The 21,885-nt window shown below is 37.3% G+C and overlaps 2 protein-coding genes across 5 annotated transcripts in view; both read left to right on the forward strand.

Annotated features, from left to right (window-relative positions):
- Positions 1-21,885, forward strand: part of ATP11C (ATPase phospholipid transporting 11C) — a 228,964-nt gene that overhangs the window by 97,247 nt on the left and 109,832 nt on the right. For all 4 annotated transcript variants that reach the window (XM_066248822.1, XM_066248823.1, XM_066248824.1 and 1 more), the window contains exons 3-4: positions 17,482-17,571; positions 20,920-21,000. In XM_066248822.1, the coding sequence (XP_066104919.1) occupies positions 17,482-17,571; positions 20,920-21,000 (171 nt within the window). The remainder of the gene's footprint in view (positions 1-17,481; positions 17,572-20,919; positions 21,001-21,885) is intronic.
- LOC136317092 (protein SET) lies at positions 1,158-2,916 on the forward strand. The gene has a single exon (XM_066249612.1). The coding sequence runs from the start codon at positions 1,173-1,175 to the stop codon at positions 2,040-2,042; it is 870 nt and encodes a 289-aa protein (XP_066105709.1). The 5' UTR covers positions 1,158-1,172; the 3' UTR covers positions 2,043-2,916.

Genomic DNA, 21,885 nt, shown 5'->3' on the forward strand with positions numbered 1-21,885 from the left:
TTAAAATTTTACTTACAAAATTAGTGTTCTCTTCTTTTGGGAACACAAATATTTTATTTAGAAAAATATGTCCTCTGCAGTCTTTCTACTTTATTATTCACTGCAGTAAGCTTTGGGAATCACCAGAATATTGTTGTTGCTCTGAAACTTGGAAAAATGTCCCTCTCCTGTAGCAAAAGAAAAATTGATTGCTCCTGGTAGTATATTTAGCTTTTATCATATTTCCCTGTTCCAATTTTCTTGAAATTTTATTTTAATAAATTACATTTAAAGGGATGATATTGATCAATAGGAGTACATAGGTTTCAGGTAAATGTTTCTTTATCATTTGAACTGTTGATTATATGGCATACCCATCACCCAAAGTTAAATTATTTTCCATCATGCATATTTGTCTCTCTTAACTCTCTTCCTACCACCCCATCCCTCGCATTTCCCTCCCCCTGGTAACCACTTCACTTATCTGTGTCCATGAATCACAGTTTTATATCCCACCTATGTGTGAAATATTATAATTCTTACCTTTTTCTGATTTACTTATGTCACTCAATATAATGTTATTAAGGTCTATCCATGTTGCTGTAAATGATCTGATGTCATCATTTCTTATGACTGAGTAGTATTCCATAGTATATATATACAGCAGTGGTCCCCAACCTTTGGGCCACGGACCGGTTTAATGTCAGAAAATATTTTCACAGACCACCCTTTAGGGTGGGATGGATAAATGCACAAAATAAAATTATGCAACCCTTGTAAAAACTGTGGTATTTTTAAATATAATTGTCGAACTTACCATATTTATTGGGCTAAGTTAAAGGAGGAACGGGCATGTCCTCATTATTCAGGCTGTACTTAAATTTGTTATTCTGACAACGTTTCATGTCTGACATCAATATGTAATATGATAGGTTCAGGCTCACTACCAATCATGAACCTACGACAATAAAAATAAATATGAATTCACTGTGTACTCGTATGCAACTTTATTAGAAGTGTCCTCTTAATATCGCACCAACAACACAACATGAGTAACATCCTCTCTGCCTCCAAACACTTTCCAGTCACTATGGTAATGTTTAAACATGCCTTAAAAATAAGATACGAGTTCCTAGAGCTTCTTCCAGCCTTGCAACTTCCCTTCGGTCGGATTCTCGGACTTTCCTCACAGCATGGCTCCCAAACGCCAGCCTTCGCTCCCATCTCAGACGAAGAAACCGAGACTGCCTCCTGCCCCCAAGCCGGAGAAGAAGTCAGTCTCTCAGGACTTGCCAAAAGGAGAAAAAGAACAGCAAGAAGCAATTGAACATATTGATGAAGTACAAAATGAAATAGACAGACTTAATGAGCAAGCCAGTGAGGAGATTTTGAAAGTAGAACAGAAATATAACAAACTCCGCCAACCATTTTTTCAGAAGAGGTCAGAATTGATTGCCAAAATCCCAAATTTTTGGGTAACAACATTTGTCAACCATCCACAAGTGTCTGCACTGCTTGGGGAAGAAGATGAAGAGGCGCTGCATTATTTGACAAGAGTTGAAGTGACAGAATTTGAAGATATTAAATCAGGTTACAGAATAGATTTTTATTTTGATGAAAATCCTTACTTCGAAAATAAAGTTCTCTCCAAAGAATTCCATCTGAATGAGAGTGGTGATCCATCTTCAAAGTCCACTGAAATCAAATGGAAATCTGGAAAGGATTTGACGAAACGTTCAAGTCAAACGCAGAATAAAGCCAGCAGAAAGAGACAGCATGAGGAACCAGAGAGCTTCTTTACCTGGTTTACTGACCATTCTGATGCAGGTGCTGATGAATTAGGAGAAGTCATCAAAGATGATATTTGGCCAAATCCATTACAGTACTACTTGGTTCCTGACATGGATGATGAAGAAGGGGAAGGAGAAGAAGATGATGATGATGATGAAGAAGAAGAAGGGTTGGAAGATATTGATGAAGAAGGGGATGAGGATGAAGGTGAAGAAGATGAAGATGATGATGAGGGGGAGGAAGGAGAGGAAGATGAAGGAGAAGATGACTAATGGAACACTGATGGATTCCAACCCCCTTTTTTAATTTTCTCCAGTCCCTGGGAGCAAGTTGCAGTCTTTTTTTTCCCCCCCTCTTGTGCTCAGTCGCCCTGTTTTTTTGAGGTCTCTTTTCTCTCTTTTACACACCATGGTTCTCACCTTATTTGGGGAGGGGAATATACCTTAAGCGAATACAGTGGGAAAAGAATCTCTGCCACTTTCTGTTCCAAATTCATTTTTATCCCTTCCTGTCTCAACAAAAACTTCATAAAATCAACACCACCGTGCTCTGTGGGAAAAAAGAAAAACCTTCCGCTCCCTTAGCTCTGCTGGAAGCTGGAGGGTGCTAGGCCCCTGTGTAGTAGTGCATAGAATTCTAGCTTTTTTCCTCCTTTCTCTGTATATTGGGCTCAGAGATTACACTGTGTCTCTATGTGAATATGGACAGTTAGCATTTACCAACATGTATCTGTCTACTTTCTCTTGTTTAAAAAAAGAAAAAAAACTAAAAAAATGGGGGGGGGGTTATAGAAGGTCAGCAAAGGGTGGGTTTGAGATGTTTGGGTGGGTTAAGTGGGCATTTTGACAACATGGCTTCTCCTTTGGCATGTTTAATTGTGATGTTTAACGGACATCCTTGCAGTTTAAGATGACACTTTTAAAATAAAATTCTCTCCTAATGATGACTTGAGCCCTGCCACTCGATGGGAGAATCAGCAGAACCTGTAGGATCTTATTCAGAATTGACATTGCTCTATTGTAATTTTGTTCCTGTTTATTTTTAAATTTTCTTTTTGTTTCACTGGAAAGGAAAGATGATGCTCAGTTTTAAACGTTCAAAGTGTACAAGTTGCTTTGTTACAATAAAACTAAATGTGTACACAAAGGGTTTGATGCTTTTCTCTCAGTACAGATTTCAAGTTTGACTTGTGTAACATACTGTCAAACTTGGTTAGCCTAACTCCATATTTTTTTATACGCACTTTGCAGGATGACCTCAGGGCTATGTAGACTGAGTAAAGGGATTTGAATCAATGTATTAATGTCTCCATAGCTGGGAAACATCATGAGTACAATTTACTATCAATTTTAAATCATTTGGGATACCAGATTGCTCAAAACTCAGTTCTGAGTATGTTGTACCCTTTATTTTGTATTTGAAATTGGCATTTAAAAAAAATGGGTCTGTATTTACCTGGATAGAACAATAGTGCCTGCCACCACCATCAGACAGACCTGGTGCTCTACTGCCGAGTTACACAATGGGGCTATTGCTGGCGAGTCTCTATTGGCACTATAAAATGGCCGAGAAGACAGGCTCAGAGTAAGAAGCTCGTATTGGTGGTTAAGAAACTCAGGAGTACTTTTGTTTCTAAGTACCAGCTATTTAGTGTATTGTTCTCAAATAAGACCCTTCTGTGCGATTCTGGGCGAGATGTGGGACTGTGCTCCGTCTGCTCAATGCCACTGTGCAGGGAACAACATTTTGAGAAGCTACCTAATGCCTAAGCTTTTTAATGCTGTAAAATATAGTAGCTGAAATTAAATGCCACTTAACTTTCTCAGAGATGGATTAATGGACAGCCTGGTCAGATTCAAAGCTCTTTGATGTATAAAACTTTATAAATGGAACTATCCCATCAATAGGCAAAGTGTAATGGAAACCTATCTAGATGGATAGTATGTAATTTCTGCACAGGTCTCTGTTTAGTAAATACATCACTGTATACTGGTCAGGAATCTTGCTCCAATAAAGGAACATAAAGATTTAAAAAAAAAAATAAGATACAACACAAAACAAATATAAGGTGCATGAAAAATACAACTCACCATTGTTATGAATATTGTAAGTTAAGGGTTATTTATTATAATGTTTATATAGAATAAGAGATAGTAGCTTATCTCTCAACAAGCATAATGCTAAATCAGTGGAAGCCCTGAGCTTGTTTCTCTGCAACGAGACAGTCCCATCCAGGGGTAATGGGAGACAATGACACCCGAAGTGTGTTGCTTATATCTAGTCTATTCGTAATTTTGTTTTGGTTGCTGCCACTGCAGAAAATCCCGCTTCACACAAATAGGATGTCAGAAATGGCAACGGGGTTTTTAGTGCTTTTGTGGCAATCTCGGGGTATTCTGCCATGACTTTAATCCAGAACACCAGCAGAGTTGTAGTCTCGAACATATTTTTAAGGCCGCTGTCATTTGCGATCTCCAGTAGTTGATCCTCTTCTTGCATATACACACTGGATTCACCTGGTTTGTTGACAAATGGATTGCAGATCCATTCCTTGGCAATTTGTGGTTCTTTTGTGATTGGGAAGTAGCGTTCAAACTCTTTTAAAAGCAAATACAGGTGATCGTGCACCAGCTGGGACAATGAAGGCTTGGGCTCAGTCTCTTCCAAAATTCCCGTGGATGTTTGAAACATGTCAAATATACCCCTGTTCAACGCATCGTCCCCACAAATCCAGTTTGACTTTAAATGCACCTACTTTATTTGCCAACTTGAAGACAGTTGTCATTTTCCTCTGAAGTGACTGATTGAGTTCATTGAGGAGGTTAAATATGTCGCATAAGTAAGTGACTTTTGCGACCCATACCTCGTCACTGAAATGTGGTGGAAGCAGTGACTTTTTTTCTGAGAGAAATCTCTGCAGCGGCTCTTGTAATTCAAACACTCTGGCCAGGGACCTCCCTCGAGATAACCATCTTATTTCTGTGTATAAGAGAAGGTGTCTCTGCTCCACGTTCATTTCCTCACAAAGCTGCTAGAACAGGTGTGATTGAAGGGCATTTGCTTTGATGTGGTTAATAACTCTAACGATATCATTCAATACACTGTTAAGTTCCGGTGATATGTTTCGGCTTGCCAGCATTTCCCTGTGAATGACACAATGCGTAGACTCGCATTCAGGTGCAACCTCCTTAATCCGAGTAGTTAAACCAGACATCCTTCTGGTCATGGCTGCAGCTCCATCTTTGCATATGCCAACACAAAAAGAGTATTGCAGTTTTCCTGATATATAGTCATCCAGCGATTTAAATAGTTCTGCGGCTGTGGTTTTGGTTGGCAATGATAGTGCACACAACATATCTTCATGCACATCCTCTTGATAAGATAACGCATGTAAACAAGTAGCATTGCCTTGTTGTCAATATCTGTAGATTCGTCAATCTGGAGAGTATACCACAGTGATTTATTATCCTTTCCAACAATTGTGATTCAATGTCCTCTGCTATTTCCTCAATGTGCTATGTGACCGTGGTAGCTGAAAGAGACATCTGTGCTATCTTTTTAACGCAGCCTCTCCTAGAAGTTCATGACAAATGTCATTAGTGGCTGGAAGGATCAATTCTTCACCAATGGTGAATGGCTTCTTAGCCTTAGCAATACGATTAGCCACCAAGTATGATGCTCTCAGTGCACTCGCATTTATTGATGTAGTGGCCACCAGTAATTGTTTCTGTCCTTCTTGTTCATGCTTTTTTCTTTCGAAATACTCAGAAGGCTTGTCTTTTAAAGTAGTGTGCTTGGTCTCCAAGTGGCGAAGCAGTTTTGAAGGCTTCATTGCCTCATTACTTAGCCGGTCTCCACATATTATGCAGAGCGGCCTTGGTGCATGAGAATCACCAGTTGCAATAAATCCATACTTCAAGTAGGACTCCTGGTATTGTCTGTTAAATGAAGCCTTCTTTTTCTTCGAGGTCGAAGGTTCTTCTTCTGTCTCCTCACTGGCCCTTTTCCACTTCGCAAAAAAACTTTTGATAGAATTTTGTTTTTCACTCATTTTGCTAGTTTATGGGTTTAATTTTAGCGGCAACGTATCACGTGATCGAGACAAGCATCAAGGGTGAGTCTTAGATGGATGTAACAGCAGGAATCTGGTCATTTTTTAAAAATAAAACATCATTCAGACTTAAATATAAATAAAACGGAAATAATGTAAGTTATTTATTCTTTCTCTGCGGACCGTTACCAAATGGCCCATGGACCGGTACCAGTCCGCGGCCCCGGGGATGGGGACCACTGATGTACAGCATCTTCTTTATTCAATCCTCTATTGAAGATTGATTTGCTGCCCTACGCCTTTTAGTGAGTTCAGTCCATTTACGTTTAGGGTAATTATTGATGCTTGAAGATTTCTTATTTATCTTCCTTTGTTGAAGATTATTTGTCCATATATATTTGGTTTTATTTCTGGGCTTTCAGTTCTGTTCCATGGGTCTGTATGTCTCTTGTTCTGCCAATACCATGCTGTTTTGATTATCATAGCTCTGTAGTATAACTTGAATTCAGATAGTTTGGTACTTCCAGCATTATTCTTTTCTTTCAGGATTGCTTTGGCTATTCAGAGATTTTTATGATTTTATACAAACGTGAAGAGTTTTTTCTCTATTTCTTTAAAAAATAGCATTGGGATTTTGATAGGGATTGCATTAAATTTGTATGTTGCTTTTAATAATGTGGCCATTTTAATTGTGTTGATTCTTCTAACCCATGAACATGAAATATCTTTACATATTGTTGCATCCTTTTCAATTTTTTCAAAAATACATTGTGGTTTTCAATATATGCTATAGTTCCTTCACATACTTTAAGTTTATTCCTAGGTGTTTGATTTTGTTGTTGTTGCAATTGGAGTTATTTGTTTCTTCTTTTTGAGTTCATTTTCTGAAGTTTCATCATTGGCGTATAGGAAAGCAATAGAGTTTTCTGTATTGATTTTGTATCCTGCAACTTTACTGTATTGGATTATTGTTTCTAATACTTTTTCAGTGGAGTCTTTGGTATTTTCTATATATAGAGTCATGTCATCTGTAAGAAGTGATACCTTTCCTTCTTCTTTCTTGATATGGATGCCTTTTATTTCTTTCTCTTGTCTGATTCCTTTGGGAAAACTTCCTGAACTATGTTGAATAGGGTGAAGAGAATTGTCAACCTTGTCTTGTTTGTCATTTTACAGGAAATGTCTTTATTTTTTCACTATTTAGTATGATATTACCTGATGGTTTGTCATATGTGGCCTTTATTATGTTAAACTACTTTCCTTCTATACCCATTCTATTGAGTGTTTTAAACATTAATGGACGTTGTATCTTATTGAATGCCTTTTCTGTATCTGTTGATAGGATCATATAATTTTTGTTCTTTGTTTTGTTGATGTGGTGTATTATGTTGTTCGTTTTACTTACGTTTAACCATTCTTTTGCTCCTACAGTGAATTCCACTTGATCGTGATGTATATTTTTTAAATTTATTGTTGTATTAGATTTGCTAGTATTTTGTTTAGGATTTTTGCATCTGTATTTATAAGAGATCTTGCTCTATAGTTTTTGCTTGTTGTTATTGTCGTTATTGCCAGTTTTTGGTTTGAGGTTTATGTTGGCCTCATAAACTTTGGTAGGAAGTATTGCTACCTCTTGTATTTTTTGAAAGACTTGAAAATAGGTACTATGTCTTCTTTGAATGTTTGGGAGAATTCACTAGTATAGTCATTTGGTCCTGGACTTTTATTTTTGTGTAGGTCTCTGGTAGTTGTTTCTATTTCCTTGCTGCTTATGGATGTATTTAGGTTTCCTATCTCCTAATGAATCAGTGTAAGAAGATTGTATTGTTCTAGGAGTTTATCCATTTCTTCTAGATTGCTCGATTTGGTGGCATATAATCGTTCATAGTATTCTACTATATCCTTTGAATATATATGATGTCTGTAGTAATTCTCTTTCATTTCAATTTTATTTATGAGTCCTTTATCTTTTTTCCTTAGTGAGTCTTGCCAGGGTTTTGTCCTTTCTATGGGTCTTTTCAAAGAACCAGCTCTTTGTAGTATTAAATTTTTCTATAGTTCTTTTTTCTCTATTTCATTTAGTTCTGCTCCAATATATACTGTTTTCTTTTCTGCCGACATTGGGTTGCCTTTGTTCTTCTTTAGTTCTTTCAGATGTGATGTTAGGTTGCTTACTTGGGATTTCTTTTGTTTGCTTATACAAGCCTGTAATAATCTAAACTTCCCTCTTATTACTGCTTTTGCTGCATCCCAGAAATGTTGATATGTACTGTTGTAGTTTTCATTTGTCTGTATATATCTTTATATCTCTGCTTTTATTTCTTCTTTGCCCTAGTCATTTTTTAGAAGTATGTTGTTTAATTTCCACATCTTTGTGGATTTCCTTACTTCCTCTTTGCAGTTGAATACTAATTTTAAAGCCTTATGGTCAGATAATATGCTTGGTATAATTTCAGTGTTCTTGAATTTGTTGATGTTAGTTTTGTGGATCAACATATGGTCTATCCTTGAGAATGTTGGATACACACTGGAGAAGAAATGGATACTCTGATGTTTTGGGATGAAATGTCCTATAAATGTCTATTATGTCCATTTGGTCCAGATTGTCCTTTAAGAATTATATTTATTTATTGATTTTCTGTTAGAATGGTCTACTAAAGTCAATGTTGTGTTGAAATCTCTTAAGTATGATTGTGTTTTTGTCTGCTTCTATTTTTTAGATCAGTTAGTATATGTCTTATATATTTTGGTGCTCCCTGGCCATTGTATAGATATTAAGAAGTATTATATCTTCTTGATACAATATCCCCTTTATCATTATGAAATGTCCATCTTTGTCTCTGGTTATCTTTGTTGTCTTGAAGTCAGCATTGTCTGATATGAGTATGGCTATACTTGCTTTTCTCTGTGTATTATTTACTTGGAGAATCGTTTTCTAACCTTTCACTTTGAGTCTACTTTGTCCTTGCAGATTAGATGTGTCTCTTGAAGGCAGCATATGGTTGGGTTTTGCTTTTTGATCCAATCTGCTTCCCTACGCCTCTGTATTTGTGAGTTCATTCCATTTACTCTACGTTTAGGGTAATTATTGATATTTGAGGATTTATTATAGCCATTTTATGTTTTGTTTTCTGGTAGGTCTGTGTCTCATTTGGTTCTTCTCTTTGTGTTTCTGTCAGTTATTTTTGTGTGGTTGTATTCTATAGTTCTCTCCCTGTTTCTTCTTTATTAAGCTGTGTGATTCAGCAGTGGCTTTTTAGTGGGTGATTACCATTCAGTATTAAGAGAAAAATTTTCATATGCACAGGACTCCTTTGTATTATGAGTACTTCTGCACTCCATCCTCCTTTGCAACTGCAGATCTTTATTCTTTCCCCTTTTACGTTATTGTTATCACAGATTATCTTCACTTTTATTGTGATCTTGTAGCAGCTTTTACTTGTTTTGATTTGATTTTTCATTTCTATCTGGTCGAATAACTCCCTTGAATATTTCCTGTAGTGGGGGTTTTCTGGTGATAAATTAACTCTGCTTCTGCATGTCTGTAAAGTTTCTATTTCTCCTTCATATTTGAAGCATAGCTTTTCTGGATATAGTATTCTTGGCTGTTAAATCCTCTGTTTCAGTACCTTGAATATTTTTGTCCACTATCTTCTGGCTTGTAGAGTTTCTTCTGAGAAGTCTGATGATAACCTAATCGGCCTTCCTTTATATGTTATATTCCTTTTTTTCCTAGCTGCCTTTTAGATTCTTTCTTTCTCATTGATTTTTTTTCGACAATTTTATTACGATGTTCTTTGGAGAAAGTTTACTTGGGTTGAGGTAACTCAGCATTCTGTTTGCTTTTTGGATTCAAGGCTCTAACTCAGTGGTAGTCAACCTGGTCCCTACCACCCACTAGTGGGCGTTCCAGCTTTCATGCTGGGCAGTAGCGGAGCAACCAAAGTATACATAAAAAGATAGATTTAAATATAGTATGTTGTTTTATAAAGATTTATTCTGCCAAACTTAGCGAAAATCCGACATAAAGTACTTGGTTAGTAATTATTATTATATGCTTTAACTTCCTGTAACTCTGCTTTATAAATTTTATAAAGTAGAGTTACTTCCCTACTTTATAAATCACCATGATTGTGGAATCAGTGGGCGGTTAGAAAATTTTACTACTAACAGAGATACAAAAGTGGGCAGTAGGTATAAAAAGGTTGACTACCCCTGCTCTAACTCTACCTAGTCTTGGGAAGTTCTACTCAATTATTTGTTGAATAGGCTCTACATTCCCTTCTCCCTCTCTTCTTCTTCTGATAAATCCATTATTATTATATTGCTTTTTCTGATGGAGTCAGACAGTTTCTGTAGAGCTCTCTTGTTTTGGTTTTACTTATTTTTTTTTTTGATTCATGAGTCTCTTTCCTTCTCTATAGGATCTCTAGTTGGCTGTCTTCGATGTCACTGATTCTCTCTGCTACCTGGGGATTATTTTATTAGCTATACTTGCTACTTCAGTTTTCAATTCATGTATTGAATTCTTCATCTCTGTTTTTAGGTTTCAATCTCCTGATGAGGTATTTGTTTTGTTTTCTGAGCTCATTACATTGCCTATTTGTGTTTTCTTGCATTTTGCTGAGTATTTTCAGAACCTCTATTTTGAATTGTCTATTATTTAACTCCAAGATTTCCATCTGATTGAGATTTTTTTTCTGGAAATTTTTCATTTTCTCTCTGTCTACAATAAACCAAGAGTGAAATCCAAAAAAAATCAAAAACTCTCACAAAAAATATGAATAAAAATATAAAAATGAAGTAAAATGAAATTTAAAAGTAGAAAAGAAAAAAGAAAAAAAAGGATACAATATTTCAGTTTTGAGAGGGTTTTTTTTTCTTTTCTTCAAGTAAGTGTAGCTGTGTTACAAGGTTTAGTTCCGTGAAATTCCTGGGCTAACCTTCGTTTTGATGTTGCTGTTACAATGATGTAGGCAGAACTGCAATCATGTTTGTGAGTGGGACCTGTTGTGAGGGCATTAGAGTTTTAAGCCTATATATTTAGCAATTGTGTTCTCAGGTTTCTGAGCACTCTTCCCTGCATCTCCAGACCAGGAGACTATACACAGAACACCTCTCTCCTTTAGGGGAGAGAGTGTCTCTGGAGAGTTAGCTGTGGGTCAGTCACTGCCACTCTCCATACCCTAGAAGCCTAGAGGTCTGCAGTTTGGTGTTCTATGTCTCTGCACTGAGTGGTGGCAATGGGTGGACCATGGGAACACTGGCCATGACCCCTTGTTCTGCCACAGCTTTGGTTTATCCCCCCCAGGCTATCCTCTCCTCACAGCAGAAGGAGACTCTGTGACTCCAGGCTTCTCCCCTCTCCATAATCCTGGCAGAGAAAATCCAGATAGTCTGAACTTCCTTCCTCCCCATGTGTAGCCAAAAAGAAACACCTAGTCACTTTGGGCTTTCCTCCTCTCTGGAACACCAGTGGACAAAATCCCAATATTCCCGGGCTCTCTCCTCTCTGGAGCCAAACACAAGTGCATCTTATCTTCTGCTCCCCTTTTCAACCCTTCCAACCTTTATTCCATTTGGTACTTGGATCTTTCAGGCATTCCTGTGAGCCCAGCTTGTGAGACCATCTGGGGTTGCTTCACTGTGTTATTGCTGTTCAATTTGTTAAAATTGCAAGGGTACAGGTACACTTTTTTTTTCTTTAAAAATTTTAATCCTTATCTTGAAAGCCATGTATTAGAATAAGAATCAGTGAACTCCAGCTAACTGAAGATATGGCCAAAGTTAAACTTCATACTCTTATGTAAAAGAAAATTATGAATTAAAGTTTCACACTAAAATCACACTAGTATTTACCTTCATTTTAAAAATCAGAGTTGCTCATAGAATTTATTAGTCATCTTTTTGTCTAACTTTTATTAAACTCTGTGAAGGAATCTTTTTAGCTAAAGTTATTAAATCATAATGCAATAATACATTGGTAACTCATTTTGCTTTTCTAAATCTGGGGTGGAAAGTGTGATACTAAAAAAAAGAGAAAGTTCTCCTTGACATTGGTAATGGAAATGAAAATAGACTGCTTAGAGTCTCAAAATTTTATATCACTCCTATGAAGAGAACACTTAATAATAATAAAATGGGTACAGTAATTTAACAAACTTAACAGCTACTCAAACTAGAGCTCTGCTTATTTACAACTGGGTGCTTATTTACAACTAACATTTAAGTATAGTTATTTTGTTCCATTATATCCAAATTCTAGTACTTAGAAAAGCCAGTGCTCTTTCTGATAGCTCATTTCCAATTAGCTGTTCACTTTAATAGTTATGTTAAGTAGTTACTACATTTTTAACTGTCCCCCTTTCTCTTGTGATATACTGGCAAAATAGAACAAATTATTTGGAGCCTTAGATACACGATCACCATTTTTTAAAATTTATTTATTTTTATTTAGACAATTAAATTTAATACGGTGACATTGTTCAACTAGAGTACATAAATTTAGAGAAATCATATATACATCACTGGGACAGTCGATTATGTTGCATACCCATCACCCGAAATCAAATCATCCTCCATCACCTTATATTTGTTTCTCTATGCCCTTCCCGTCCCACTCCTCCTGCCCCCTTCCCCCTCCCCCTTGTAATCACTGCACTTTCATCTGTGCCCATGAGTCTCAATTTTGTGTGCCACCTGTGTATGGAATCATACAGTTCTTACTTTTTTGTGATTTACTTACTTCACTCAGTATAATGTTATCAAGGTCCATCCATGTTGTTGTAAATGATCTGATGTCATCATATCTTATGGCTGAGTAGTATTCCATAGTATATATGTACTACATCTTCTTTATCCAGTCATCACTTGAGGGCTTTTTGGTTGTTTCCTTGTCTTGGCCACTGTGAACAGTGTTGCAAGGAACATAGGGTTGCATGTGTCTTTACGTACCAGTGTCTCTGAGTTTTGGGGGTATATACCCAGTAGAGGGATTGCTGGGTCATTAGGTAGTTCTATTTTCAGTTTTTTGAGGAACAACCATACTTTCTTTCATAATGATTGTACTACTTTACATTCCCGCCAACAGTGAATGAGGGTTCCTTTTTCTCTACAGCCTGTTCAACACTTGTTATTATCTGTCTTGTTGATCATAGTTCTAACAGGTGTGAGGTGGTATTTCATTGTAGTTTTGATTTGCATTTCTCGAATAGCTAGTGAAGATGAGCATCTTTTCATATATCTATTGGCTATTTGTATTTCTTCCTGGGAGAAGTGTCTGTTCATGTCCTCTTCCCATTTTTTTATTGGATTATTAGCTTGTTTGTTGCTGAGTTTTGTGAGTTCTTTATATATTTTGGATATTAACCCCTTATCTGAGCTGTTGTTTGAGAATATCATCTCCCATTTAGTTGTCTGTCTGTTTGTTTTGTTGTCAGTTTCTTTTGCTGTGCAGAAGCTTCTTAGTTTGATGTAGTCCCATTCATTTATCTTTGCCTTCACTTCACTTGCATTTAGGGTCAAATTCATAAAAATGTTCTCTACTGCCAGGGTCTATGAGTTTAGTACCTATGTTTTCTTCTATGTAATGTATTGTTTCAGATCTTATGTTTAGGTCTTTGATCCATGGAGACAAACTGTAGTCAAATTACATTCTTTTGCATGTGGCTTTCCAGTTTTCCTAGCACCATTTATTGAAGAAGCTTTCTTTTCTCCATTGTGTGGGAACATTTTTAACTGTTCCCTCTTCCCTTGTGATATACTGACAAAATAGAACAAGTTATTTGGAACCTTAGCTACACCATAAGCATTTTTAATGCTCATTCAGAGAAATTTTGAAACTTAAGTAAAAATAAATAATGTTCTAAAGCTTCCCTTTGCTGAAATTGAAATAATATACTTTCTAAACTGTGATTCAAATCACTTCATCCACCCTCCTTTGAATTAGGAAAGGTTATAAGATTCTGGTTTTAAATTAAATTAAGTGGTAAATGTTTAAGTAGCTGACCCACAATTTCTTCACATAATTTTATCTTTAGAAGACACATTTGTATATCAATTGTTTAATTTACTACAGAGCAGATGTAAAATGCATTGTATGTATTTGGGAAGCTAGTATTTTCTTTACAGAACCAAATTTTAAACATGTTCTAAATGTCAGTGTTGCTTTTTAAGTCTGTAAATTGCATGTTAAGATAGTATAAAAGATCCACTTAGTGGTGTCTTTGAATTAGAACTTACTTATGACCTCCTCAATATCTCCATTTTCATTGTTAATGAAACAAATGCTATAAACATTTTCTTCCTGTGAATTAACATTGTATTTGATTTGTAGCAACTCAGTTTGAGACAACTGTTTAGGTAAACAAGTCAATTTTAATATCTTGGTGTATATAGCTTTAATTCAGTTTCAGTTTTGATCAGACACCTCTAAAAATATAGGCTTCTGTTGCTTTGGATTGAAATATATGTTCTATTTCATTTGTATTATAATAAAGAGATGAGAATATTAATTTGGTTTTAAGTTGGAGCAAAAGAGGAAATAGCCAAGACATAAATTTTAATCAAAATTTCTTGTTAGGTACCTGGTAAGGGGACTTATCATATTTTGCCTGACATTTTTTGTTTGTTTGAATTTTGATTTTGAGTTTATTTTTATTTTTTAATTGCATTTTTATTTTTCAATTACAGTTGGCATACAATATTATATTAATTTCAGGTGTACTACATAGTAATTAGGCATCTGTATGTCTTACTAAATGATCACCGCAATAAATGTGGCACCATACATAGTTATATTTTTTACTGTATTCTCTATGCTATATTTTATTTTTTAAATTACTATTTACATTCAATATTATTTTGTATTAGTTTCAGATTGGTTAGATGATCACATACTTTACCAGGTATTTCCCCTAATAACATAGTTATTACAATATTGTTGACTATATTCCCTATACTATACTTTAAATCCCTGTGATTTTTATTATAAGTAAGAGGAGGGGAGATAGACAGACTGCCACATGCACCCTGACCAGGATCCACCTGGCAACCCCCGATCCACCTGACTGGGGCCAATGCTTGAATCAACAGAGCCATCCTCAGCACCTGGCACTGGTGCTCGAACCAATCGAGCATCTGGCTGCAGGAGGAAAAGAGAAAGAGTAGGGGAGAAGGAGGGGGAGAGAAGCATATCGTTGCTTCTCATGTGTGCCCTGACCGTGGATCAAACCTGCACACGAGGGTGATGTTCTATCCATGGAGCAAACCGGCCAGGGCCCCTGTGATTTATTTTGTAAATACTAATTTGGTCTTCTTGATCCCTCCACCTTTTCACCCATTTGCCAAGTCCCCCTTTCATCTGGCATCCATGGAAACATTCTTTATCTGTGAGTTTGTTTTCTTTATTTATTTTGTTTTTTTAGATTACACATGTAAGTGAAACCATACAGTATTTGATTTTCTCTGTCTGACTTATTTCACTCATCACAGTGCCCTCTAGGTCCATCTGTGTTGTGGCAGGTCATATTCACTCATGACCTGAAATAGGAAAGAGGAGGGCATATAGCAGTATTTTCCAGTAAAAGGAATAAGCAGAGTTCCTCAAGGAAGCTGGTTTTCAGGAAGGTAGAAAAGTCATAAAAGTGGGGCTCTAATAAAAACAATAAAAATATTTCCTTTTATGTGTTAAGCCCCATCAGAGGATTCAAACGGTTCCTAATGTGTTTGTTTAATTAAAAATCCTTTAGTTTGGGAAAAGAAGGTCAACCATCCAGGCTGTTAGGCTGTTGTTGGAACAGGTAGATGTTGATCTGGACTAAATCAGCTTCAGAGTGACTGTATCAGTGGTTTTGACCTTTTATACTTTTGGTCACAAGGTACATTGGGAGTCTGATGAAAGTTCAGACTCTCTTCTCTCAACTGATGCCCGTGCACACACAATTCTGTGCTTAATATTGAATGGACTTCCTTGAAGCACATCTGAACCTTGAGGGGAGAACCTTGTAGCTTGGTATTCCATTCATCTTCATTTTTGGTTTTCCTTTGGGAAATCTTGAGCTCATAAGCTTTTTAAAGAGGGATTACTAGTAAATTTCCATGTACTGTGTCATGCTCTGTGACTTGGCTTTTCAGTCATCTTAATTTAATGGGCATTTTCTCACATTATGGAAATACTTTGAATTGGGGACTGGTCTAGTATAAATTTAGCTCTTTAGGTTAAGAAACATTTCTTTCTAGCCTGACCTGTGGTGGTGCAGTGGATAAATCGTCTACCTGGAATGCTGAGGTGGCCAGTTCCAAGCCCCCAGCTTGCCTGGTCAAGGCACATATAAGAGTTGATGCTTCCTGCTTCTCCCCCCTTCTTTCTTCCTCTCCTCCTTCTCCCTCTCCCTCTCCTTCGTCTCTTTCTCCCTCTCCTTCCCCTTCTTCCTCTCCTTCTCCTTCTCCCCTTCTCTCAAATGAAAAAAATACAATATTTTATAAAAAGAAACATTGCTTTCTGGTTTCTGACCTTTTTTATTAAGGCATCTAGAAAACCCAACTTTTTCTGGTGAGTATTAAGTGACGAGTCCTGAGCTTAAGTTATCCGTGAGAAAGGATATTATTTGACAATTGGCCCAAGGGGTCTCTTATCCTATCCATGTACAATTTAGCATTGAATCCTTTACCTATTATCAGTTACTAAAGCCCAGGGTAGTATGTTGTTGATTAAAATGAAAGCCTTCTATGACCCAGGGTACTGTTTATATCTCAGCTGGCATGGAATGGGGGCTATTCAAAGGGGCAGACTTATATCTGTGATTGGTCAAGAGGTTGGCTGAGCCAAAGGATTTAATTTGTTCATTCATCCACTCACCTTATTTATTGAGTGTCTACTTTTTTGTCTGGCACTGTGCTAGATCCTGTGGGAAATAATAAAAAGAAAGATAAGCAGTGTAGTCTTATAGAACTCATTGTCTATTGAGGGAGAAATTTTAATAAAAAAACGTATAAAATTATACACCACAATAAATGTTATCAGGGATGTATAGGATGATAGGAAAACACATAACAAGGATTCTGATTTAAATTGGGTCAGAGAAAGCAGAGGTGTGGCATTAGATGGCCAAATTATAATGGTCAAAGTGAAAAATACATTATTACTAAAAAGTGTTTACTATGCCTCTAAGTATATGCTTAATTGTATATGAGAGGTTTGGGCTTTAAAATGTTTTCAAATTGTTCTGATAATCTGGACCCAGATGAGTCTTTCTTCTATTTTTCTGAAGTTAGAAGCGGGGTGAGGGGGACAGACAGACTCCCGCATGTACCGACCGGGATCCAACCGGCATGCCCACCAAGGGGCGATGCTGTGCCCATCTGGGGCGTTGCTTCATTGCAACTGGAGCCATTCTAGCACCTGAGGCAGAGGCCATGGAGCCAACTTTGCTCCAGTGGAGCCTTGGCTGCGGGAGGGGAAGAGAGAGATAAAGAGAAAGGAGAGGGAGAAGGGTGGAGAAGCAGATGGGTGCTTCTCCTGTGTGCCTTGGCTGAGAATCGAACCTGGGACTTCCACACACAGGGCCGAGGCTCTACCACTGAGCCAACCAGCCAGGGTCCAGATGAGTCATTTTTAAGTTTGCTTTCTAATAATGTGTTTTTTTGTTTCTTCTTTACAGTATACACTTTGGAATTTCCTACCAAAGAATCTGTTTGAACAATTTAGAAGAATTGCAAATTTTTATTTTCTCATCATTTTCCTTGTACAGGTAAAAGTTCTATTAAACTGCCACTCCAGTTTTAGAAACTTAATTACTTGAAACAAATTTTCACTCCCATTTCTTTTTTTCTATTGATTTGAGGGTGGAGAAGAGAGAGAGAGAGAAAAGAAGCCTTAACTCATTGTTCAACTTAGTTCCATTTAGTTGTGCTCTTATTAGGTGCTTCTCATATGCCCTGACCCTGGATCGAACCTGCAACCTTGGCACAATGGTACAATATCCAGTTAACCACCTAGCTAGGGCCTAGTACATTTCTAATATTAAAATAGCCCGTGATTAAAAAGATGCTTCAGGGCTTATTATAATAATTCTTTTTAAAGTACTAATATTACATTTTAAGGTTTATATTCTTTTATGTATTTCTAAGGTAGCATTTTTTACTAGAAAATATTCACACTGGTATCTTTTTAAAAAATTCATGGATTTCATATCTTTGTTCATGCTAGAGGTACATGTATTTGATATCATTAAGCATAATGTTATATCTCAAAGTTGAATAGTTTAGTTTCATAGTTTACTTTATTAAATACTAGTTTCAGCTTAATTGAAATTTTATTACTTATAGCCTGACCTGTGGTGGCGCAATGGATAAAGTGTCGACCTGGAATGCTGAGGTCACTGGTTCAAAACCCTGGGCTTGCCTGGTCAAGGCACATATGGGAGTTGATACTTCCTGTTCCTCCCCTTTCTATCTCTCTCTTTGTCTCTTCTCTCTAAAATGAATAAATAAAATCTAAAAAAAAATGAAAATTTATTGCTTATCTTCCTGATTATCAGTTTTGCTCTTCATTCATTTACTTTAAGGGTGAAATCCTAGTATTTAGATGTTTTAAATTGCATCTTCCATTTTTAGGTCTATAACAGGGGTCCCCAAACTTTTTACACAGGGTGCCAGTTCACTGTCCCTCAGACCGTTGGAGGGCCGGACTATAAAAAAAACTATGAACAAATCCCTATGCACACTGCACTTATCTTATTTTAAAGTAAAAAAATAAAACGGGAACAAATACAATATTTAAAATAAAGAACAAGTGAATTTAAATCAACAAACTGACCAGTATTTCAATGGGAACTATGGGCCTGCTTTTGGCTAATGAGATGGTCAATGTGCTCCTCTCACTGACCACCAATGAAAGAGATGCCCCTTCCGGAAGTGCAGGGGGGGGTGAATAAATGGCCTCAGGGGGCTGCATGCGGCCCACAGGCAGTAGTTCGGGCACCCCTGGTCTATAAACTATTAAAATCTTTCCTTTACCAAATTTTACTATATTACAGGTACTTTTTATTTCATTTTTTTGAAATGAAACAGAAACATCCCAATGAAATTATGCAAATGCCTTGTTGAAGTTAATTGCTTCTGTTTATCCACATGGAAGTCTTTGAATAAATGAGACTGTAACTGAATTTAGCCCTGCTACTTAAAAGCAGTCTGGGTTGTGATATGGGAAAGAACCAATTTCAATCTTGAATGATGGGGAATTTGAAAAGGAGCTCCTATACATCCATGGTATGAAGTCTTAGAAAACAGCATAAAATGAATTACCTAGAAGATTATGTCCACAAGAATCATTACACATAGTATGCCATGCATATCAGTTCAAATCAGTGAGCATATACCAAGCACCTACTATATGCCGTTCAGTAGTTAACAACAAAGATTTTAGCAAGTATAGTGAAAATCAAGCTATGGCCTTTCTATCCTTAAGGAATTTATGTCATAGCCCAAAGCAATCACATATTCATATAATGTAGTAAAACTCATAAAAGTAGCATGAGCAAAATGCTATGAAGATATGGTAGAAGTTGTGATTTTTTTTCTACCAAAGACAAGCTTGAAAAGGCTTGAAAGAGAAGGTGATATATGAACTGAGCCTTGAATTGAAGGATTAGAGACTGGGATTTCAGTCTGTGTGTGAAGGCACTGAGCTATGTAAAAGGCTGTGTCTACAGCACAGCATGGTGCAGGCCCGGGGATTGGGGGAGTTAGAGATGAGAGTCAGTGAATTGTGAGGACAGATGGACCTCAGGGACCTCTATCCCAAAAATTTAGTTCTTTCACTCTTTCCTATTTCAGTGAATGATGACCACATCCACCAGCCATGTTAATCAGATACTTGGAAGACATCTTTAATTACCCCTTACAAGAAATTCCCTACCAATCCTTCCATTTTTGCATGTCCCTAAATATCTCTGGGACATCTTCTCATGTCTGCTACTACACCTCTCACCTAAGCCATCATTTTTTATCAAGATTAGAGTGGTAGCCTTTTAAATGGACTCCCTGCCTCCATTCTTTTTTCCTTTCATTTAATTATCTACAAAACAGTGAGAATCTTCAAGATATTGTTCTCTTTATGTGACTTCTCCCTGCTTAACAGCTTCAGTTATTTCCCACTGTTTATGGGATAAAGAATGAATTCTAGCATAGACTAGAATTTGCTTGTTCTGGCCCATCTTCCTCCCTAGCCCTATTTCATATTACCTTCTTTTGCTGCTGACTTCCTTTATTTATTTACCTGTGCCACACTCTCTCCTACAATAGACATTGTAGAAACTGTATACTGTTCCTGGAAAGTCCCCCCCTCCCTCATCTAGTTAACTTATGTTTACTCTTCATATCTCAGTGTATCATTTGTTTAATGGCTGGTTTTCTCTGTAAGTTGTCAGCAATATGAGGCCAGGGACTTTTCTCCATCTGTTTAAAATGGCATCTCTAGAGCCTGGTGGATAATAGTGCAGGGGCTGAGAGTCTGATAAATGGGTTAATTCAAGCTGAGATGAAAAGTAAACCTGATTTTGAACTATTTTTTTGTGACAAAGAGGGACAGAGAGGAGGACAGATAGGGACAGACAGGCAGGAAGGGAGAGACATGAGAAGCATCAGTTAGATGTTCATTGATTGCTTTCTCATATGTGCCTTGACTGGGAGAGGGGGAGCTACAGCAGACCGAGTAACCCCTTGTTCAAACCAGCAACCTTGGGTCAAGCCAGGGACCTTTGGGCTTAAGCCAGTGACCATGACGTCCGTCATGTCTGTGATTCCACGCTCAAGCTGGGGAGCCTGCACTCAAGCTGGAGACCTCAAGGTTTTGAATCCGGGTCCTCTGTGTCCCAGTGGAACACTCTATCCACTGCACCACCACCTGGTCAGGCTAAAACTATTTTCTTAAACTAACTGCTGTGTGGATTGCTTTTGGTTTAATAAACGTTAATATTCACCTTACTGCCGGAATATGTTTTGTCTGCATTCTGTCTGATATTTTTGCAACATGTAACTGCTACATATAAGTTATTGGCTTATTTTAATTTTACTTTCAATTTAATTTCTTTACATAGGTCACAGTAGACACACCAACTAGCCCAGTTACCAGTGGACTTCCACTTTTCTTTGTTATAACTGTTACAGCAATCAAGCAGGTAAATTTCTTACTTAAAATTATGCCTGCATTTTATTCCTGTCTGGTTTGAATTTCATTGTCAAAGATTCTTTTTCATATTTATATAGAGTAGGCAGTATCTCTGATGGATTTAATTTATAGTTGGCTCCTACCGAAAACCTGTTAAAATGATTGTAAAGTAAATCCTTAATTTCCTTGCTCCTTTCCTCCTCAATATTTGTGTGTGAGGATGTAACCCAGAAAGAAAAAGTAGATGTAAAGTGTAGCTCAGTAGGGGAATGGGACGCAGTTTTTTTTTTTTTAATTAAGTGAGAGGTAGAGTGTCAGAGACAGACTCCCTCGTGCTCCCTGACCTGGATCCATCCAGCAAACCCCCTATGAGGTGATGCTCAGCCTCTCTGGGCTGCTGCTCTGTTGCTCAGCAGCTGAGCTATTTTACCACCTGAGGCAAGGCCACTCAGCCATCCTCAGTGCCCAGGGCTAACTTGCTTCAACAGTTCAAGCCATGGCTGCAGGAGGGGAAGAGAGAGAGAAGAAAGAGAGAGAGAGAGAGAGAGAGAGAGAGAAGGTAGGGTGGAGAAGCAGATGGTAGCTTCTCCTGTGTGCCCTGACTGGGAATCAAGCCCGGGACTTCCACACATTGGACCAATGCTCTACCACTGAGCCAACTGACCAGGGCTGCAGACTTTTAATATACATTAATTTTTCACTGCGGTTTGTTTCTGAAAATTTTCCATTCTAATGTTTTGTTGTTGTTGTCATTGTCCTCTTTCCAGATGCTGCTGAAGAGGGTGGTAGGTAGAGGAGACTATTACTCTTTTCTGTAAAAGATGACAGTAGCTACAGTTTGTAATACTGATGTTGTTACTTGACAGAAGGGGTTAAATGGGTCCATTTCCCTATG

The sequence above is a fragment of the Saccopteryx bilineata genome, chromosome X (genome assembly GCF_036850765.1).
Source record: "Saccopteryx bilineata isolate mSacBil1 chromosome X, mSacBil1_pri_phased_curated, whole genome shotgun sequence".
Lineage (NCBI taxonomy): Eukaryota > Metazoa > Chordata > Mammalia > Chiroptera > Emballonuridae > Saccopteryx > Saccopteryx bilineata.

What these genes read in the sequence shown, in the direction of transcription:
- LOC136317092 (XM_066249612.1), top strand. Translation starts at nt 1,173, where the DNA reads ATGGCTCCCAAACGCCAGCCTTCGCTCCCATCTCAGACGAAGAAACCG.